Source organism: Setaria italica, chromosome V (assembly GCF_000263155.2).
Source record: "Setaria italica strain Yugu1 chromosome V, Setaria_italica_v2.0, whole genome shotgun sequence".
NCBI lineage: Eukaryota > Viridiplantae > Streptophyta > Magnoliopsida > Poales > Poaceae > Setaria > Setaria italica.
Genome location: NC_028454.1, coordinates 31,514,419 through 31,534,088, shown reverse-complemented (window position 1 = coordinate 31,534,088; position 19,670 = coordinate 31,514,419). Strand labels below are relative to the sequence as shown.

The 19,670-nt window shown below is 49.0% G+C and overlaps 4 protein-coding genes across 4 annotated transcripts; all 4 read left to right on the top strand.

The window, feature by feature from the left end:
* Positions 1-3,437: 3,437 nt before the first annotated feature.
* Positions 3,438-5,240, top strand: LOC101772865. Its single transcript, XM_004972001.2, has one exon. It carries the CDS (start codon positions 3,678-3,680, stop codon positions 4,839-4,841), a length of 1,164 nt encoding a protein of 387 aa, XP_004972058.1. The 5' UTR covers positions 3,438-3,677; the 3' UTR covers positions 4,842-5,240.
* A 3,749-nt stretch (positions 5,241-8,989) lies between these two features.
* Positions 8,990-9,697, top strand: LOC101772464 (Werner Syndrome-like exonuclease). Its single transcript, XM_004972000.1, has one exon. It carries the CDS (start codon positions 8,990-8,992, stop codon positions 9,695-9,697), a length of 708 nt encoding a protein of 235 aa, XP_004972057.1.
* Positions 9,698-12,234: 2,537 nt separating this feature from the next.
* On the top strand, positions 12,235-13,054 carry LOC101772059 (Werner syndrome ATP-dependent helicase homolog). Its single transcript, XM_004971999.4, has one exon. The coding sequence runs from the start codon at positions 12,327-12,329 to the stop codon at positions 12,987-12,989; it is 663 nt and encodes a 220-aa protein (XP_004972056.3). The 5' UTR covers positions 12,235-12,326; the 3' UTR covers positions 12,990-13,054.
* Positions 13,055-15,252: 2,198 nt separating this feature from the next.
* LOC101771659 lies at positions 15,253-15,867 on the top strand. Its single transcript, XM_004971998.1, has one exon. The coding sequence runs from the start codon at positions 15,253-15,255 to the stop codon at positions 15,865-15,867; it is 615 nt and encodes a 204-aa protein (XP_004972055.1).
* The last annotated feature ends 3,803 nt before the right edge of the window (positions 15,868-19,670 follow it).

Genomic DNA, 19,670 nt, shown 5'->3' with positions numbered 1-19,670 from the left:
GTTCTGCTCGTGGCGCTGCTTCCGTATATAAAGGGCACGGAGCGCAGGAGACTCCGAGTCGGTGCAGGGTCGTGGCGGTGAGATCGGACTTGGAAATCGGCAGCAATCCTGAGCTCCAAGTCCGAGCAGGGTTCGGGACCTGCTGTTCCCCTGTCACGCGCTCGCACATCCCGGTTAGTTTTCGTCGTGCAGGTTGTGCTGCCCACGCCGTGCGTGTGCGCCACCTCCAGGTCACGAGGGGGGCGTCGCAAGACCCTCCAGGGACAGGTACACCGTACACCCTCGGTGCGCGGAGTTGTGATTACGCCCGGGCACCCGGCCTCCATAGTCCGCGCGCGAGGAGCCCGTCGATCCCGACGCTCACGAAGCAGGAGCAAGCTGAGGGTGCGCTAGGAAGGCCTGCGCAGGGTGCGCCCGGGATGAAGCCGGAGGTAGCGGCGGTGGCGTTCGACCCAGAGCGCGAAGACGACGATCTTGAGCGGGCGCTAGGAAGCTGGGAAGGCATGAAAGACGCCGCCCGGCCGAGGACATGACGGTGGGCTGGAACTCTGGATCACGGTGCCATCATCCATGAGGACGCCGGCGGCCGGCGTGGCCATCGATAAGATTAAGGCTCTGTTTGTGTTTGGTTGGGTCATGGGTGTACAGCGGGGTACATACATGCACGGGATCATCCAGGACTGGTCCTCAAATGAGCTCTTCTAGTCTTGCTGATCTTTTGCTGGCTTGCTGCATGCCTTCTCGTGCTAGTAGATACTTCTTCCTCTAGTCCAAAATACAGTAATATACTTGTGCGAGCATCAACTCATCTCTTTGGCAACATGAGCATCAGACGGGCCACACGTCATTTTTTACTTCCCATGACTCGTATGTGTGTAGTCTTGGTGGTAAATTGACAAACAAAGAGTTCCTTAGCTGAAGAAAGAACGGGGGAGGGGGCTGTAAGGTTTCAACTTTCTGTTCTGTCAGATTACAATTTGCTGAAAAGAGCTTGTTTGAGAGTTCATTACCTCTGTTTATTTCTCAAACTTCGACTAAGTTAACGATTTTAACCAGACAAAGCGGTCTAGTGTTTTCTACTTTTCTGCTAATTTGATGGTTTTTTTTTGTTACAGAGCTTTCAGTGTAGGGGTATGGGTGTTTTGATGCAACGGCAGGTGGCTGTGATTTGCTATTTGTGAAACGATGCAACGACACCGAGAGGGTACGTTTCCATCTAAAGGTGCTTATTGTTCAGCGGAAAACTGCTTTTCTCTTCATTCGTTGGTGGTCCTTCGTTTGAGCAGGTAATACCCGTTCCCACCTGTTTGATACGACTCCCATTATTTTCAATCTCCCACCTGTTTGATAGGACTCCCATTATTTTCAATCATTGTAAAAACTCCTCTAAGTTTCGGTATATTTTTAAGGGCCGAACTGAGATAATCAAATCCATTATTATGTGCCACTGTTTGTACTTTGTGAAACAACTAACCACATACATATTCTTCGTACCAGCATATGAATGGTACTTAATTCTTGCAAATCAGAAAGTGATTTGTAGGTCTGGTTTGCGAATCGGAAACGGAAAGTTGTAACACTGAGGGATTCATGAAGGAACAATATATTCGTTAGGGGAAGCACTTTTGACTTTTCAGTGTCTTGTATGGTGGATGTATGAAGGTGTTGTGGGCTCAGGCGCTCAGCCATATTCTATTGGAGTACCTAGTCTTTGGAAAGAGGAAAAATTTGGAACCAAATAAGAGTCAGAGGCACTTCCTTCGTGAATCCCCGCGGCTGAGTTTCTTTTATGCCCGCTCTTGAAGAAAAGTTAATTTACCACGTATGTACATCAGTACATGTGTAATTTTGTCCTTCCAATACATTGACCTGTACGTCAAAGATGAAGTTGTTACTGTGGATACAAAGTTGTTACTGTGTGTGTGCAGATCATGAAGTTGTTATATGAGCGGATACAGTTGTTAGCTCGCTCTTGTGTCTTATTTAAGTTCGTTGTGGGTAGTAATGTGCTGAATTTCACTAGTAGTATACGTAGTTGTCTAGTTAATTACCTTTAGGTCCCGGAAGTTGTCCTGTTCTGGCATGCAAGAAGTATTAGTTTCCAGCTCTCCGTCCTAAATTAATATTCGTTTTAACTATTTTCATATACATAAGTTTGGTATGTATAATATATATCTAGGTACATGCCGAATGCTATGTGTATCTAGAAAAATCAAAATGAATAGTAATTTTGGGATGGACTTATTAGCTTTTGTTGTTCCTTTCTAAGCAATAGGAGTATGTTGAGAGTAGCTGATTGATGTTCTAGAGCAGTGCCGCTTCCCGATCGATGGATGTTGGAAAATCAACATGAATGTTTTTTTATTTATGAACAAGCTAGTACGAGATTGTGCCAATTTCTATCGACAAATTAAAGAAGGGATCAACGTGAATATGTTATCGGAAAAAAAAATACTATCTTGCGACAGTACTACAGACTACAGTACTATACAGCATGCCGTGGGTAAATGACTGGACGCTGTATGTTGTGATGAGCTGAAGCAAGTATGAGAAACAAAGAGTGGCTATGGTGGAGGAATAATTCGACACAAGTTAGATAGGGAGGTTGTAGTCAAGTGTCTGTATCACATCAGGCAACCAACATTCCAACAATGCGAGTACAGTCATGGTCACCAACCGTGGCCGACGCGTGCCATCCGGTCTTTTGACTTATCGTGAAACGTCCTTTGCAATTTGCACTGGGGATCGAAAAGCCGCAAAGCGATGCTCTGACAGCAAGAACTGAAGGGAGTCGAAATCAAATCCAACACGAAGGAATCGAACGTGCATCCTACTGACATTGTTAGTTAGCCCTTGTCTGTTAACCGGGAAATCACAGCAAAACTTTTGTGCAGTCTGAACTCTTCGTCAGCTCATCAAGAATTGAATCGATAATGCCATCCGAATCAGAACGGCCACAGCATGGGACCATCGGCCAAACAGAAAACCACCAACTGCTCCATCTGATGCCGATAGGCTGCACACACCGGGGAAAAGGACGAAGGATGAGGCCGTGGACGGACAGCAAATTTTCGCCGTCTGACGTCCGGAGAATCCAGTCGATCGTGCTGTTTACGGGTTGGTTGGTTCTTGAGCTAAGTTTAGTCCGTGTCACATCAAATATTCGGAAGTTAATTAGAAGTATTAAATATGAGTTAATTATAAAACTAATTGAACAGATGGAGCCTAAACAGCGGGACGAATCTATTAAGCCTAATTAATCCATCATTAGCAAATGGTTACTGTAGCAGCACATTATCAAATCATGAACTAATTAGACTTAATAGATTCGTATCATCGTTTAGCCTCCATTTGTGTAATAGATTTTATAAATAATATATGTTTAATACTTCTAATTAGTATCTAAATCCATTTGATTTGATGTGACAGCACAACGACAACCAAACGCCCCCCTACTCATCGGTTCTTACACGCCGAAGCTTCCACGCATCCGCGTCCCACAAATCAGTGGCCTTGGCAGAAACCTGCGAGCAATCGACCCAGTCAGCATAAAGGCCGTTCAACCCCTCAAGTACAAAGAATTCCACTGAGCACTGCGCATTCCCCTCTGCTTCTTGCACTGCAGCGTCTTTCCGGTCTCAGTCTTCCCGTCCTCCGCGTCGTCACTCCGCGCGCCGATGGCGGCGTCGTGGTCGGAGCTGCCGTCGGAGCTCCTGGGCGTGGTCTTCCTCGACCTGCGCTGCCTCGCCGACCGCGTCTACTTCGCAGCCGTCTGCCGCTCCTGGCGCTCCGCCGCCCGGGCCCGCGCCTCGGCTGGCACGCCGCCGCCGCAGCTCCCGTGGCTCCTCCTCCTCCCGTCCGCCGGCGCGCCCTGCTTCGTCAGCCCACTCGCGGGCTCCGCGCGCCGCCGCCTCTCGCTGCCCTACGGCGCCCACGGCGCGCGCCTCTGCGGCTCCCACCCCAGCGGCTGGCTCGCCGTCGCCGCCAACGGCTGGCGCGCGTACGCGCTAGTCAACGTCTTCTCCCGCGCGTGGGCACCCCTGCCCGACAGGATGAGGGTCCCCAGGCACGGCATCACGACCTGCCTCGTCGTCCGCGCGGTGGCGCTCTCGGCGCCGCCCACCTCGCGGGCCTGCGTCGCCGCCGCGCTCGTCTGCGGCGTGTCCAACCTCGCCTTCGTCCGGCCCACGATGGACCGCCATTGGGTGGCCTCGGAGCCCGTGCACGGGCTCCAGGACATCCTCTACCACGACGGCGAAGTCGTGCGGGGGTTCCACGCCGTCACCAGCGACGAGGCGGTCACGGTGTTCGTGCAGGAGGGCGCCCCCGGCGCGCTCGCCCTCACGATGGCCCGGAGGTCCTACCGGATGCAGCGGCGACCCAACGCACCGGCGCCGAGCCCGTCTTCCGTGAGCCGCTACCTGGTGGAGTCCCGCGGGAAGCTGCTGATGGTCGTGCGCCACTTCCCCTCCACCCAGCACGGCGGCGGCGCGGCCGCGGCGCGTGGGTTTGAGTTCCTGGAGCTGGAGGTGCAGGATCTGCCCAGTGGCGGCCACGCGGCGTCCTGGGTGGAGCTCGACGGCGGCCTGGACGGGCGCGTGATCTTCCTCGCGCGAGGCTGCTCCAGGGCGCTCGAGGCGTCCCAGTTCGGCGGCTTCCAGGAGGGCATCTACTTCTTGGACGACACGGGCTTCGACATCTCCTTGGCGCTCTCGTGCGGAGGCAACTTCCCGTGCAGCGACGTCGGTTGGTACTCGGGCCGCGAGATCATGCGTGGGATCGAGGGCTTCCCGTCCGAGTTCCAGTCGACTTTCTCTGCACCGACCTGGTTTTACCCTTGACCTAGCCGGACTACTTGAGTTATTACATCGATTGCTCTGCTCCACCAGTGGTAGGTACCACTTGTTCATCACCAGTGCGCCATGATTGCAGCCTTGCAGATCCATCATGATCGAAGGACTTTCTTGTTGCGTTCATACTTCATACAGATAAGTAATGCTTTAGCATTTGGCCACTAGAACAAAAGGCACACTTTGTCTATATTTGTCTATTGCCACACTTTTTAAAATTACAAATTACAATGATGTAAAACCTTTGATTAGTGGAGTCGTACAGACCTACACGCCTCGACCAATGCGTTGAGACTTGAGAACCACCTTTGTACTGAATTAACCAGTGGAAGCTAGAAGGGTAACCTTTCAGCACAGCATCTTGCATGATTCGTAGCAGATGCAAGCAAATTGTATGTAAAAGTATGCATCATGATGATATACAATGCTTCAATTTATAAATCTAGACCGAATTGAAGGACAGAAGCAAAAGTAGTAAATTTCTAGGAAAATGGCTATGGAACAAAAGTTGTGCATTTTTTCTATTGAATATAGCTACAAAGTTGATTGCATCACATTGTCGAGGCCTACAAAGAACAGATGCCGGGCTCGCCAATCCAAGATTTACCATCCATACCACACGTCTCAGCATTTAAAACTCAAGTAGCAAGGCTTTTACAGTTTTACAACTTCTGCTTAAAAATCTTTGTCTTGCACCACTTAGCTAAGTTTCCAACCACTAAGATATTACCCGATAATTATACCAGTCTCATATTCTTCCTCATGCATGTCTCTCCTCTCTTGGTGTTCGCCATCGCTTCTTGCTTTTGATTTCACTCATTCCATCCGGGCTAGCTATATATATCCAAGCTTTTATTTCACTATATCATTTGGATCATTCAGTCGACCTAAAACTCATAAGAATAGTTTGGATCTTAGAACAACAAAAGTGAAATGAAACAAAGTGATCAATCTAGAACTATTTGTTAGATATCCAATTACATCCTTAGTCCCACGTGTTGCTGCCTCCAAATTGACGGATCTAGAGCAGAGCGGGCGAGGACAACCATCGACCATCCTGCCTTGACGTGGCAACATGCAAGCAGATGCAGAGGCAAGTGGTAGGAGCAGCCGTGGGTGGAGAGCAGAGGACAGAGAGTGGTGAAACCTCACAGACCACCCGCCTGATTCGATCCAACTCTTTTATTTTTTAGGGATCATATGTGTAACATACTTAAAATAGGTTAGCCCACTAAAGCCCACCAAAATAGATCAGGCTAAGTAGGCCTATAATAAAGATGAGCACAAGCAGAAAAAAAATCTGAAAAAATATTTCGGTCAAAACTAGATTTTGTTTCGTAATAAATAAAAAAGGTCATGAAAAGATTATTCCAAATAAAAAATAAAAATGTTTTAAAACAAATCAAAATGTTCTAAGAAAAAAGTCTAGAACGAAAAAAATGTTCCAAAGATTAAAAAAAATAATATTTCAGAATTTCTAGCCACCAACGCGATGACTAAAGTCTGAGCTCCCGGAGATATTCACCTCTCCTCCATTCTCTTTTTCTCTCCCTCTTTTCCATCCCCAACTAACTAACAGAGTGTTTAGATACGAGGTGCTAAACTTTAGCAAGGTCATATCAAATGTTCGGATGCTAATTAGGAGGACTAAATATGAGCTAATTACAAAACTAATTGCACAGATGGAGTCTAATTCGCGAGATGAATCTATTAAGGCTAATTAATCCATCATTAGCAAATGGTTACTGTAGCACCACATTGTCAAATCATGAATTAATTAGGCTTAATTGATTCGTCTCACGAATCAGACTCCATCTATGCGATTAGTTTTGTAATTAGACTATGTTTAATACTTCTAATTAGTATCCAAACATCCAATGTGATAGGTGCTAAAGTTTAGCACGGGGTATCCAAACACCCCCTAAATCTGCCTCCTTCCTTCCCAGATGGATTCCCTATGTCGTGGGAAACCAATTCCAACCCATCTTGGGCGTCCCCTTAGGTTGGCTGAACTCGATCAGCTTGGCCATTGACCATTATAAATACATAAATCCGTAGGAGAGGAGGGAAGGAGCCCCGAACGTAAAAGGACTTAACAGATAAGGGTGTGTTTGGTTGAGCTGTGATTTTTGCAAAAGTAGTTGTGAGCTGTGGGCTGTGGAAAAAGCTGTTGTAGGTTATGGGCTGTGAGAAAGCTGAAAGCCGTTTGGTGAAACAACTATGGCTTTTTGGAAACACTTACGAGCGGACCCACGTGTCATTCACAGTCCATCCCACTAAACTCTCTTCCTCTCTCACTGACAAGTGGACCCCACTCATCAGTATCTTCTTCTTCCTCCCGGTGCACAAATCGATAGGAGAAGGAAGGAGGGGAGCCGCACGTGGCTCCGGTGGCTGCCGGCGAGGCCTTCCCGACGGTCGCGGCTGGAAGAGCTCGCACCCGCATCCAATCCCTTGAAAGACGCTCTCGAGCAGGACACGCTGAAGTTGAGCTTTTCGTGGCTGCTTTTCGTCGGCCCCTTCATCCTCCTCCTCCTGCTCCGTCGCCAGGGGAGGGGGCGCCGGCCATGAGCCTGACGAGGTGGAGTCCTCCGCCGCCCGCAGGCGTAGGCAGGAGTCGCGCCTCCTCAGCCGCTAGGTCGCGCGCCAGGCCGAGGAGGTGCTCTCCTCCATGGAGTGCAAGGTCGAGCACCGCAACCGCGACGCCGAGCTCCTCGCCCTCGCACACCTCCACCCCGTCTCCACCCTCGACCCCTCCTCCTTCCTCCTCTCCTCGCCCGCCTCGCCGCTACTGTGCCCGCAACCCACCACGCTACCCTCGTTCCTCCAGATGTGGCGCGAGCTTGAGCACCGCTGCGCCGACAATGACCAACCCTTCGATCGCGAGCCCTCCCTGTACACCGCCGACCGCGACTGCGTCCGCCAGAGGGGGCGCCGCTGCTAGGAGAGGAGGAGGGGCACCGTCGCCGGGAGAGGAGGAGCGATGCCAGGCAGGGGAGAGCCGGCGGGTGAGGGATACGGGAAAAAAAAGAAGCGAACTAGTACAACGTAACCAGTAGCGGTCGGTAATTTCTTCCAACTTATGAAAGCCAAAGCTCCAGAAAACACCTCCTTCTCTGCTGTGAAAAATGAACTACACGAAAGCAGTTTTTCTAGAAGCCAAGGAGTATCCCTGCCCCTTTGGTTTGACTTCTGGCTTTACGACACCCGGAAAGCCAAACCAAAGGGATAAGTCTAGTCGGGAAGAAGAAGAGCAGCAAGGGTGTCTCCAGGAGGAGGAAGGCTAATTGGTGCACAAATGTTAAAGCAGACCAATATGGGAGCTCGCGTCCGTACACGTTGACCGCATTAGTAAATATAAAATACACGAGATGTTCAGGTGCAACGCTTGTGCTTTGTGGATTCTTCTGTTCCTTTCATAGAATGACTCAAGAAAACAAGATTAATAACAGTAACTAAACTAAGTTAGATATGCGACAAAACAAGATTAATAACAGCAACTAAACAATGTTATGCGACTTGATCCAATCAGAAATTGCTGCGAAAATCACGCACGTAGCTATCCAACACATGATTTGCTTGAAGCTGAAAGATCGGAACTCAATCAAAAGAGAGAAGTTATTAAAAGAACAAAAGAAGATTAACTCTTCATATAGCTCATTATCATTTCGACAGTGGGTCAACTTTGGAAACAGACAGTAAAATTTCCATTGTTTGTTTTTCAGTCTTTCTTACAAAAGAAATTGTGTTCAAAATGATGAACGAAGGCCAAAAGGAAAGGAAAAGGCTCATATCTACCCTTCCTGCAAATTTTGTGCCCCCTGATCGCACCTGTAACTTTCTTTATGCAGCCTCTTTTTCCATGCGACAAAGGATATATAAACCAGAAAGCAAAATTTTTGTTGGAGATAAAACATGAAAGGAGAAAGAGGCGTGCCTGTATGTAGCGAATAGAATAGGAAAGAAAGTTGTATGCATGGAAATTTACATGCAAGCAGAGTCCGGTTTCACGTCTTTTGACGCCACGCTCCTCCGTTTATCCACACCGGCCGCTGGTCCGGAATCGTGTTTCCAACTCCAAAGTAACGCTAGCGCCGAAGGTCGCCGCAGCAACCAGACGGACGAGGACGAGGGATCCAATGGCCGAGACCGAGGTGAAGGCCGTGACCTTCGGGCAAGACGTCATCACCACTACCGTCACGTCCTCCGGCAGGGCCGTTGAGCGCTGGATCTCGGAGGTCCTCTCAGTGCACCGCCCTGGCGGCATCCGCTACGACGTCGTCGTGGGGCTCGACATCGAGTGGCGCCCCAACTTCCGCGGCCCGCAGAACCCCACCGCCACACTGCAGCTCTGCGTCGACCGCCGCTGCCTCATCTTCCAGCTCCTCCACGCCGACTACTTGCCCGTCGGCCTGGGTAGGTTCCTCGGCGACCGCACGATCCGCTTCTTCGGCGTCGGCGTGGAGGCGGACGCGGAGCGGCTCAGAGACGACCACGGCCTGGAGGTGGCCAACGCGGTGGACCTGCGGGGCCGCGTGGCGGAGTACATGGACCGCGCGGACCTGCGCCAGGCTGGGCTGCGCGCCATCGTGGGCGCCGTCTTGGGCGCCGACCTCGTGAAGCCGCGGAGGGTGACCATGAGCCGCTGGGACGCGCGCCGCCTCAGCGACGAGCAGATCGGCTATGCCTGCATCGACGCCTTCGTCTCTTCCGAGGTCGCCCGCAAGCTGCAACGCTACGAGCAGATCTTAGGTGTGTCTCGTGAAGCTGCTCGAGGGCGATTACTGACCGAGCCGCGAGGTGTCCTGGCCGTCGCGCATGGCGCAACGACCGCAAATTCCAGCTAGTTCTTGGAGGTTATTTTCTTCTAGTTTGCATCAGAAAAAAGTTTGTCCATGTGCATTGAGACATGGTTATTGTTATATGTATAAGCCATGGTTTTAGGAGGTTGTACAGTCCAGGTTTCATCTGCTTTTTAATACAATCAGTAGCTACTGATTGTTTAAAAAAAGATGGTTGCTGAGATGGTGCGTGATTTAATTGCTACGATGTGTGTTCGTTCCTTGTTTGTTGTTTGCTTTAGAGCAAGCAAAAGTTTGTGTTGATTACGACGATGCTAATGATCTCAAATCCAGACCAAACCAAACCAAACCCACACCAACCCATCCTGCTGTAGCAACTCATGTCCAATCCAACACCCCTACCCCTCCAAACCAAACCAAATGATAGGCTAACATGCTATTTTGGATTGCCGGATGGGTCGTGTCCGGAATGATCCGAAGAACCTGCATCCGAGCCTATGCTACTATTTGGTTTGAGTCGTCGGATGACGTAAGTCATCACATAGTTCCGCGTGTAGCTTTAATCGCAGGTAAGCATGCAGCGGAGGGGTGGAGGACCAACTAAATCCAAAAAACACTGCAATATTTTGTTTCTTCGGTGCCCAAAGTCTGAAATTCTAACAGCTAATGATTTATGGGATAGGACAGAAGAAAAAGTTTGAAGTTAGACTAGTGGAATAGTGAACATCATGTATTGTACCGAGCGTTTGCAACATATATACCACCCAACACATAAGTCCTAGGGGTAGACACTAGGGATACAGTGAGTCAGTGAGGATTCAGGTTTGTTCCTAATGCAAAATCATCAAAATTTCAGATTGTTCAAATATTAAAACACACTTTGCTGTGAGGATTGTTGAAGTGTCAAACCATCTAACCTATTCATATATTATCCGTGTAAACATATGTGATGGACTAGATATAAACACGACAATTCTTCCCATTGTAAAAATTATTAGACCAATTTTAGTTGCAGTTTATAAAGTTAATTTAATGAAACCGCCGGTGAAATTGTGCATAATTATTTGGCCGTTTGGGAGTATAGGAACATATAAATTATACTCGGAAGCAAATTTAGGGGTACATATCTGCATTTCCAAAATATAAGGATGACTGAAGCAAGTTTGTGGATTCTTATTTTCCTTTCATATATAAAAGGACTCAAGAAAACAAGATTAATAACAGTAACTAAACTATGTTAGATTATTAGCGACAAAACAAGATTACTAACAGCAACTAAACTATGTTAGATATGCTGCCGTATGTGACTTGGTCCGATCAAAAATTGCTGCGAAAATCACTCACACAGCTTTCCAACACATGATTTGCCTGAACATGAAAGATCGGAACTAAATGGGAGAAGTATACATACCCCCCCTAAGTATGGGGGAGGTTGGAACACTTAACCCCCCTACAACTAAACCGGGTACTGCACCCCCTAATCAATCCTAACCCGTGCATTTAACCCCATCTGGTGGTTTTCCTGGGCGGTTTTGCCACGCTGGTTGCTGAGGTGGACCTGACTTGATGAGATGGAAGGTCTGACGAGTGGGACCTATTTGGCTAGTCACCTATTTGCCAGTGATAGAAAGGAGTCCGATTCCAATTAAAAGGGGATGGAACTCTCTCGGCCCCTCCGCCTCTCCCACTTCTTCGTGTGTCTCTTGCTGGCTCCGCCCCCTCTCTCTGGCGAAGCGGACGGCGAGGTGATGGTCGGCACGAGGTCTGACTGATCGTCGAGCGGCAAAGAGTCGAGGTTAGTGGTTCGAACTCCCTTTCTGCAGTCTGCGCCCTTTGATTTTGATGACGATTCGAACTAGGGCATGTGCTTCCTCAGAGTGGGTTTTGGTGGGGTTTTGAATGCGCGCGGATTAGGTCACAATTTGTGGTTGAAGCGGTGGGCGCATCAAGCTCAAAAAGATTAGCGTCGGTGGTGGCGGAATTGGCAAAGGCCGCCGGAGCCATCGGGAGAGCTCGAGAGAGGGGAAGAAGAAAGGCGCGGTGGGCGAAGGCTGCCGGAGCTAAGAGGCGGGAGCGGCTCGTGGGCCGTGGTGGAGGTGGCAGAGCCCGCTGGAGCTGGAAGGGAGGTAGAGCGGAGTGGGGAGGAGGAAGGAAGCAGCATCCGAATAGAGGGAGGAAGGAGCGGTTTGGGGAAGAAGATATGAGAGAGATATTACAACAGTTGATCGTTGGTATTTGCGAGCGTGATATATGCAGGAGTGGGAGATGTGGAATTATAAAAATTCAGTGTTTATTCATTTATTGTATGAGATCGATTGGTTGATAATCATGTTGATTGCCGACGAAGAACCTGCCGCGGTTTTAGTTGCTCCGCGGCCTCGCCGGGTATTAGCCTCTCGTCGGCCAATCAGACCTCGATTAGGAAAGGTTAACCACCAAGCAGGTCCCGAAACCTGCTCGGACTTGGAGCTCAGGGTTGCTGCAGATTTACAGTCTGATCTCACCGCCGCGGCCCTGCTCCGACTCGGACTCCCCCACTCCCAGCCGCCCTTTATATCGGAAGCAGCGGCCACGAGCAGAACCATCGTGAAATCGTCATCATCTCTCAACCCGATCCATCCAGCCGAGTTTGTTGAGAGACAGACGCACAAGCCGCAAGCCCCTCCTCCCCGCGATGAGGAGCACGTACGCGTACGACACCGACGTCGTCATGGACGACGGCACCACGATCCGCACCACCGTCACCAACTCCGGCGACGCCGTCAAGCGCTTCCTCAAAGAGGTTTACAAGTACGGCCAGCGCCTCATCGTCGGCCTCGACACCGAGTGGCGGGTCATCCGCAGGGACGGGCGCCGCACGAACCGGATGGCCGTCCTGCAGCTCTGCGTCGGCTATCGCTGCCTCCTTTTCCAGATCGTCCACGCCGACTACATCCCGGCCGCCCTGCGGGCCTTCCTCGCCTGCCCGGACCTCAGCTTCGTCGGCGTCGCGGTCGACAACGACGTCGAGCGGCTGTACTGCGACTGCAACAAGCTCGTGGTCGCCAACGCGGTGGACCTGAGGTACGTCGCGGCGGAGGTGCTCTCCCGGCCGGAGCTCAGGAACGCGGGGCTCAAGACCCTGGCACGCGAGGTGATGGGCGTGCACATCGACAAGGACAGGGATGTGACGATGAGCAAGTGGAACCAGCCCCTGTCGATGGAGCAGGTCCGATACGCCTGCATCGACGCGTTTGTGTCATACGAGGTTGGCCGGCTGCTGCTCACCGGTCAGCACGCGGGAGATGCGGCGACCGGTGCAACGATCCCGCCGTATATGTCATTCGAGTTGCCGTAGGAAGTTTTAAAGATGCGTTTTTCGAGCGTCCCCTGTTGTTTCGCTACCTAGATTCAGCTGTTACAGCATTGAGTTAAGGATTACTGTTTCACTGACAGTGTCTATTGCACGTGCACTTCATGAATCTCGCATGTTTACATTTGTTTGAAGGAATTTAAAATGATTTATAGGTGTAAGGTCGATATGATGATTTCGTTGCCAATTCATCAACAGTACAAAGTTCAGCCTTTTCCGGTCAGATGTGCATGCCAACGTGACTTAGCCGTCTCTCTGCGATTATGTTACGGCAATCGGTAGCGCATATGTCCGCCACCATTATTAAATTGGGGTTTTATCGCCAAATTTCAAGCAAATATAAACGTGCCAAAGCTAAATCCCAGCCGGGTATTTCACCCCTGATTTTTTTATATCCTTTCTTCCTCACTCGCCTCCCTAACTTTTTTCAAAGCACATTATAGCACTCACATACACACAATCACACCCACCTCTCCAAATGCATGCACGCATAACCTGTCACTAAAAAAATAGTGCCATTTATTTTTATAACAATTCCAAAAATATGAGCACCTAACTTTAATCCAGGTGGGCAGGTTCTAGAAGCAATCGAACAGCTATCCATAGTTCGTGCCCTCCTCTCTAACTCCTTGCATTCTCTATTCCCAACAAGGTACATCCATAATCTTTTTCATCTGTAGCGTGATCCTGGACTTCTTGGATTAGTAAGTGTTGGGGATTTGAAAGTGGCCGAGGAACAAAGTTGGTCTGATGGTGGAGGCAATGCAATTAGAGCAGGTCCAACATACTACGTGTCTAAGAGGGTGCTATGAGATGTTAGAGAAAGATTCCCTATTGCTGCACGCTCCATCTTAGCTGCCAAGCTAGTTTCGGCACCCAATGCGTAAATAAAATAGTATTTCATTTATCCATTGATCATTGTAATCCCACGCGAATGAAATGGCTGGGGTCGAGAAAAGTTAGGTATGAAGATTGTTTCGAGTAAAAAGAAAAGAAAACTGAAAAAAGAAACGTCAACGATTGAATTTAGGTACAATGATAAAACAAATTACTCCGTTCGTTTTAAGGTGTTTGTCATTCTTGATGTTTTCTCAAATTTCGATCAGAAATATTTGTCCAATTAATTAGTTACATAAAGTAAAATGGGTAGCACTAGATTCATCGTATACTTTAAAAGTGCCATGTATATTTATTTATGTATTTATATAAATGTCTGTAAAAAGATGAATACTAAAACGAACAGTAATTAATTAAAAAGATGAATACTAAAACGGTTAGAATAAAGTTAGTGATCACAAATTTTCGTCTAGTGAAACTAATGTGTTTTCATCAACGCGTGGGTCAGTACGAATATCAACAACAGCCGTGCCCTGCATATAACGGAACACAGCAAAGTTACAGCGATCCTTTATATACACCGTCGGTAAGACTCGGTGCGACAATTCTATGCATGTTGTCTGAGGCATACGTGTCATACAAGACTTTGCTTACTCACGGAACAGTAACACACAAACAGTTGAACAAAAACACAAATATTTTATCCAAATTCTTCTTTTTAGGGGGAATCACGTGGACCTTAAAAACAGGTATGAGATACTACCTCCATCCATTTTAAAATATAAGATATTTGTTCTTCTGCAAATGTAATTAAGATCTTACATTTTAGAATTGATGGAGTAGTTAACACCACAAAATTAGCACTGAAATTAATTTGGAGCAAAGAAAGAGAAAAACTCATTTTACAATCATCATTCCATCAATTATAGGTTAAGTCCGATTTTTTACCTTTTGACTACAACTATGAAACCACCTTTGCAAAACTCAATTTTGAAATTGTTCATTCACTTGTCGAACCTAAACTCAAATCCAGAGTGGTTTTTGGTGACGTGGCATTGACTTGGCAACGTGGCGGGCGGGAGCCTGTTCGCCCCACCCTATCATGGACCAATCCAGATCGCCATAATCAAACGGCTAGCAAGAAGTCAGAGCAGTTAGCCCTTCCGCAGGTCCCAAACTCTAGTCGGACTTGGAGAGCTGACAGGCGTACAATCCGATCGCACCGCTCAATCCTTCTCGATGCTCGGACTCGGTCACTCGATCGAATCGGAGCCGATCATTTGCCCTTGACATATCGAAGAAGCGCATGTACAGAGCCATCTTCATGGACTCATCCCGCAGCTCTCAAGAAGCAGATCCATCCGGCCTCCCTTGTTGCAGAGACATCATCGAAAGCGCTCCTCCCGCGATGATGAAGGGCACGTACGACACCGACGTCGTCATGGACGACGGCACCACGATTCGCACCACTGTCACCAACTCCGGCGACGCCGTCGAGTCCTTCCTCCGCGAGGTCGTCGGCAAGCACGGCCGGCAGCTCCTCGTCGGCATCGACACCGAGTGGCGCGTCGTCCCCACGGAGAACGGCCGCCCCAAGAACCAGATGGCCGTCCTGCAGCTCTGCGTGGGCCGGCGCGGCCTCGTCTTCCAGATCTTCCACGCCGACCATGTCCCCGGCGCCCTGAAGGACTTCCTCGCCTGCCCGGACCACCGCTTCCTCGGCGTGGCCGTCGACGGCGACGTCAGGCGCCTGTCCGAGGACTGCGGCCTCGCCGTCGCCAACGCGGTGGAGCTGAGGCACGTCGCGGCGGAGGTGCTCTCCCGGCCGGAGTTCAGGAACGCGGGGCTCAAGGCCCTGACGCGCGAGGTGATGGGCGTGCACATCGACAAGCCCAAGCGGCTGACGATGAGCAAGTGGGACGAGCACCGACTGTCTATGGAGCAGGTCCAGTACGCCTGCATCGACGCGTTCGTCTCCTACGAGATCGGCCGGCTGCTGCTCACCGCAGGGCCGGACCCTGTATAGACATGGGTGTACACATGTACACCCAATAACTGTTGCAAAAAGATCAAATTCAATAGGTAAAATCATGGTCAGATCCCAATACAAATACCATATGTTAGGGGTTTGGGTGTTTGATTTTGCGCAGCAGGATGGGAAGGGAGGGGGATAGGCAGGCATACCCCTGTCGGATGTTCGTCTCCGGCGAAGCGCCTGTCGCTCGACGAACAACGGGCAGCGCAACTCGCCTTGTCGTCGCCGATAGGAAAGGAAGACTGAGGCCGAGAGAGAGAACAGAGAAGTCGTGGGAAGGGAGGGTGCTGCCGCACCAGCCGGACTCGAGCTGCAGCTGGGCAGGGGAGCGTGGAGGGCGGCGCACGGACCGACTGCGTGGAGAGCGGCGGGCGCTGGTGGAGCGAACGGAGGAGATGGGTCGCGGGGAGGAAGAAAACCGCAGCAGACGCCGTCGCACGGTCCAAACCAGGTCGATCGTTTTCGTGGGAGAGAGGGGAAGACTCCGTAATTTTAAAGTCCATTAACCTAGAAATCTAAAATAAATTAATATTTCAATGTAACAAATTTAGCAACTTTAAAAAAATCAAACTAACATTTGAAAATAACATAAGCAACATTTTTCAAAACATATATCAATATTTTGTAGAAAGTAGTACAATCAACATTTTTCATAGACTATATAAGTAGAATAGAATCAACATTTTCCAAAGTAAGGATCAATATTTTTGAAATGCTAGTTTTTTAATTTCTTCTTGCTCACCAAAGTCGGTAGCTGGAGAATCGTTGTGGCAAGCACTAGCAGCGTGCAGTGGAGATACACGACATCGATAGGCCATAGTGGTGGACGAGGTGAGGATGAGCGCTCGCAACGAGCATAGGAAGCAACGGCGGGACGTTGTGCACGGGGCGCCGCAACAAGCACAAGCAGTGCATGGTGGAGGCGGCACCACTGGATGGCAACAAGGGCGGGGCGTGCAGCGAATACGAGCGGTCCAAATCTGATCGAAATATTTAGTCTTTTATTTTTTTCTAAAGTATTACATTAATGTAATATGCTGGTTTTCACCTCTAAAACTTTACCTTGTAAAGAATATTTTTAGAATTGAAATTAAATAGATATATACTTCTTTCAAGATAATATAAAAATAATATAAAGATTTTTTTCTTTTAATGATGGTTCTAGATAAAAGATTTTTTAATAAAAATATCGTCATAGCTACTTAAAAAAGAAAGTGAACATTTTTAAATATGATATTATAAAAGTACTAGCTATTTTTTAATTTGGCTAGCACAACTACACTGTGATCTATTAAATTTTCGACGAAACAACCAACCAACGACTTCCTTATCACTAAAATTTGGGAGTTGCCATGATATCTCCCGAAATATGTGGTGACCCGTGGAATGTATATTTTAGTCAAAAAGTTAAAAATATATTTAAACAAACACAACTTGTAGAACATATGAAAATTGTGTTCTTCTATATATCTAGGATTGTTAGTTTCAAAAAGTAGTTAAGAAAACTTTATTTTTTATTTGAAAATAAAGTCTACACTTACTTAAAAATCATGACACTGATCATTAGATTTTATGGACTGGCCAATGCAGCTAAACACTTCACAGTACACACAGTTTCCATAGTTCATCACAACTCGCAGTGTCGTATGCCCATATCTCAGCTAACACAAAAGCATCTCACCGCTGCATCAGACTAATTGCAAGACCTGTTAGATATATGGCTTGCCCATATAATTAATCCTTAATAAATCTTAAAGTTTAAGCCCATATAAATAATCCTTAATAAATCTTAATGTTAGAGGGGCACATCATCTATTAGTCCCGTGCTAGAAAATAACGAGCGTGGACCTTTCTGATTCGGGGCCAGTGTATGCATGCGGAGCATATTTGGAGATGCTCTCGAACCTTGCAACTTGCAAGTATGACTTTTTTTTCTCCATGAAATTCGAAGTAAGTGATGCTAAAAGCAAAATGGGAAGCCACAACCAAAATGGGCTCCAACTGAGACAAAACGTCCTTCCCATGCGGTCCCCCTCTCTCTCCACATTATCTTTTCCTCACACCCTTCCTTCCTTATCCTCGCGCAGCACTCCTCTCCCTGCTTTCTCGTTCACCAGCACCTCCTTTCCTCCCTCTCCTCCTCTCTCCTCTCTGTGCTGCCCCCGCCCCCTCCCCTCACTCTCTTTTCTACCTTCCTCTCCTACCTCCTCCCCCTTTGCTGCCCCTTCCCTTTCCCCTCTGCTCGCCCCTCACTAGCAGTGAGGAGCGGCAGCAGGACGAGGGTAGGGCAGTGGCACACAAGGGAGCGGTGTCGGCCAACCAGAGGCAGCCGGCGCGAGCTGGCGTGGTCCGGCGGCGGGCAGCCAAGCGAGCGGGTGGGCGGCCGAGCGGGCGCTGGCGGGCGTGGGTGCAGGCGGGCAGCGACGGAGCCGACGCGGGCGGAGGCAGCTGGCAGCGGACGGAGGCGGAGCCGAGGCGGGAGGTGGGCGGCTGGCCAGCCGCTGTCGGTGGCTCATTTTTTTTATTTTTTTAACCTTTTCAGTCCCCGGACTAAATGGGGTCTTTAGACCCGGGACTAAAGGACTCCCTTTTGTCTCAAAAATTTAGTCCCAGTTAGATTATTGGGATATATGGCCCTATCCGACCGGGACTAAAGCCGCATTTTCCAGTAGTGCCTCCACTCCACGTCTAGCTCGACGACGAGCTTGAGCGGGCGGCGGCGGTGGACAAAAAGGACCTCGTCGAGCCAGTCCTCCATGGTCTCGCTGGAGCACATCACCGTGGTCGTGATCGCGTCGCCCTGGAACATCACGGTGCGCACCTTCGTCTCGCCCATCTCTCTCTCTCTCTCTCTCTCTCTCTTGCAACAAGACGAGTGCCACATCAGAACTGGGGTAGGAGGGCGCCAGGGCCCAGGGCCAAGAAGACCGTGCCTAACTGCCTATGGAGATTGAAGAGGAGGAAATGGCACATTTACACCTGCTAAATTTCAGTTTTGCACATTTCTCAATGCAAATGGCAGTAGAACTGGCATCAAAACAGCTGGTATGACAAATTACAATGTTATACTCATCTCCGGTCTCCCCTATCTCTCTCTCCAATTAGCAAGCTGTTGGGGATCGCCCAAAAACTAAACACCCTCGAGCGTCGTTTGTAGGTAAAAACTCTCTAACCTCGCAAGTTCTGGACCGAGGAACAAAACTCAGTTAACCTCACATCTTCTTTGTTACTTTGGGGACTCAAAGCTGGCAACTATTAGCTAATGACTAAACTCCAATTGATCTAACCATCGAGTGTTCGAAGTCAGTCTCGAACACCGAGTTTTCACTTTTTACTATTTACTCAGGAACGGAACCTAAAGGAAGACGTCGCGAGGTTATATGTTCTTGGAGCGGCATAACGAACCAGGCGTCACGAGGTTGGACATCTATCTCAGGCCGAGGGTGAAGGCACGAGGCTGGAGGCTTGGTTTGGCGTGAAGGTGAAGTTCCGAGGTTGGAGGGATGAAGGTGTGGGAAACGTGACTACACGGAGGCGTGAGAAACGTGACTACGTCGAGAAATTCAATTTGTACACATTACCCCCAATGTCTTTTATGTACAGCATATCCTAGGAATGTAGTGGTTGAGGAAGGATATTTTTGGGATGTAAAGTGGCTCATGGGTCACTATAAAAGGGGATCCTTACCCCGTTGTAAAGGGAGACCCATTGTTTTTCAGAACATTCAAGTGTTATCTCTTTCCATTCACAAATCTATTTGGTATCAAATTTCTTTGAGACCAACAGGGCGCCCA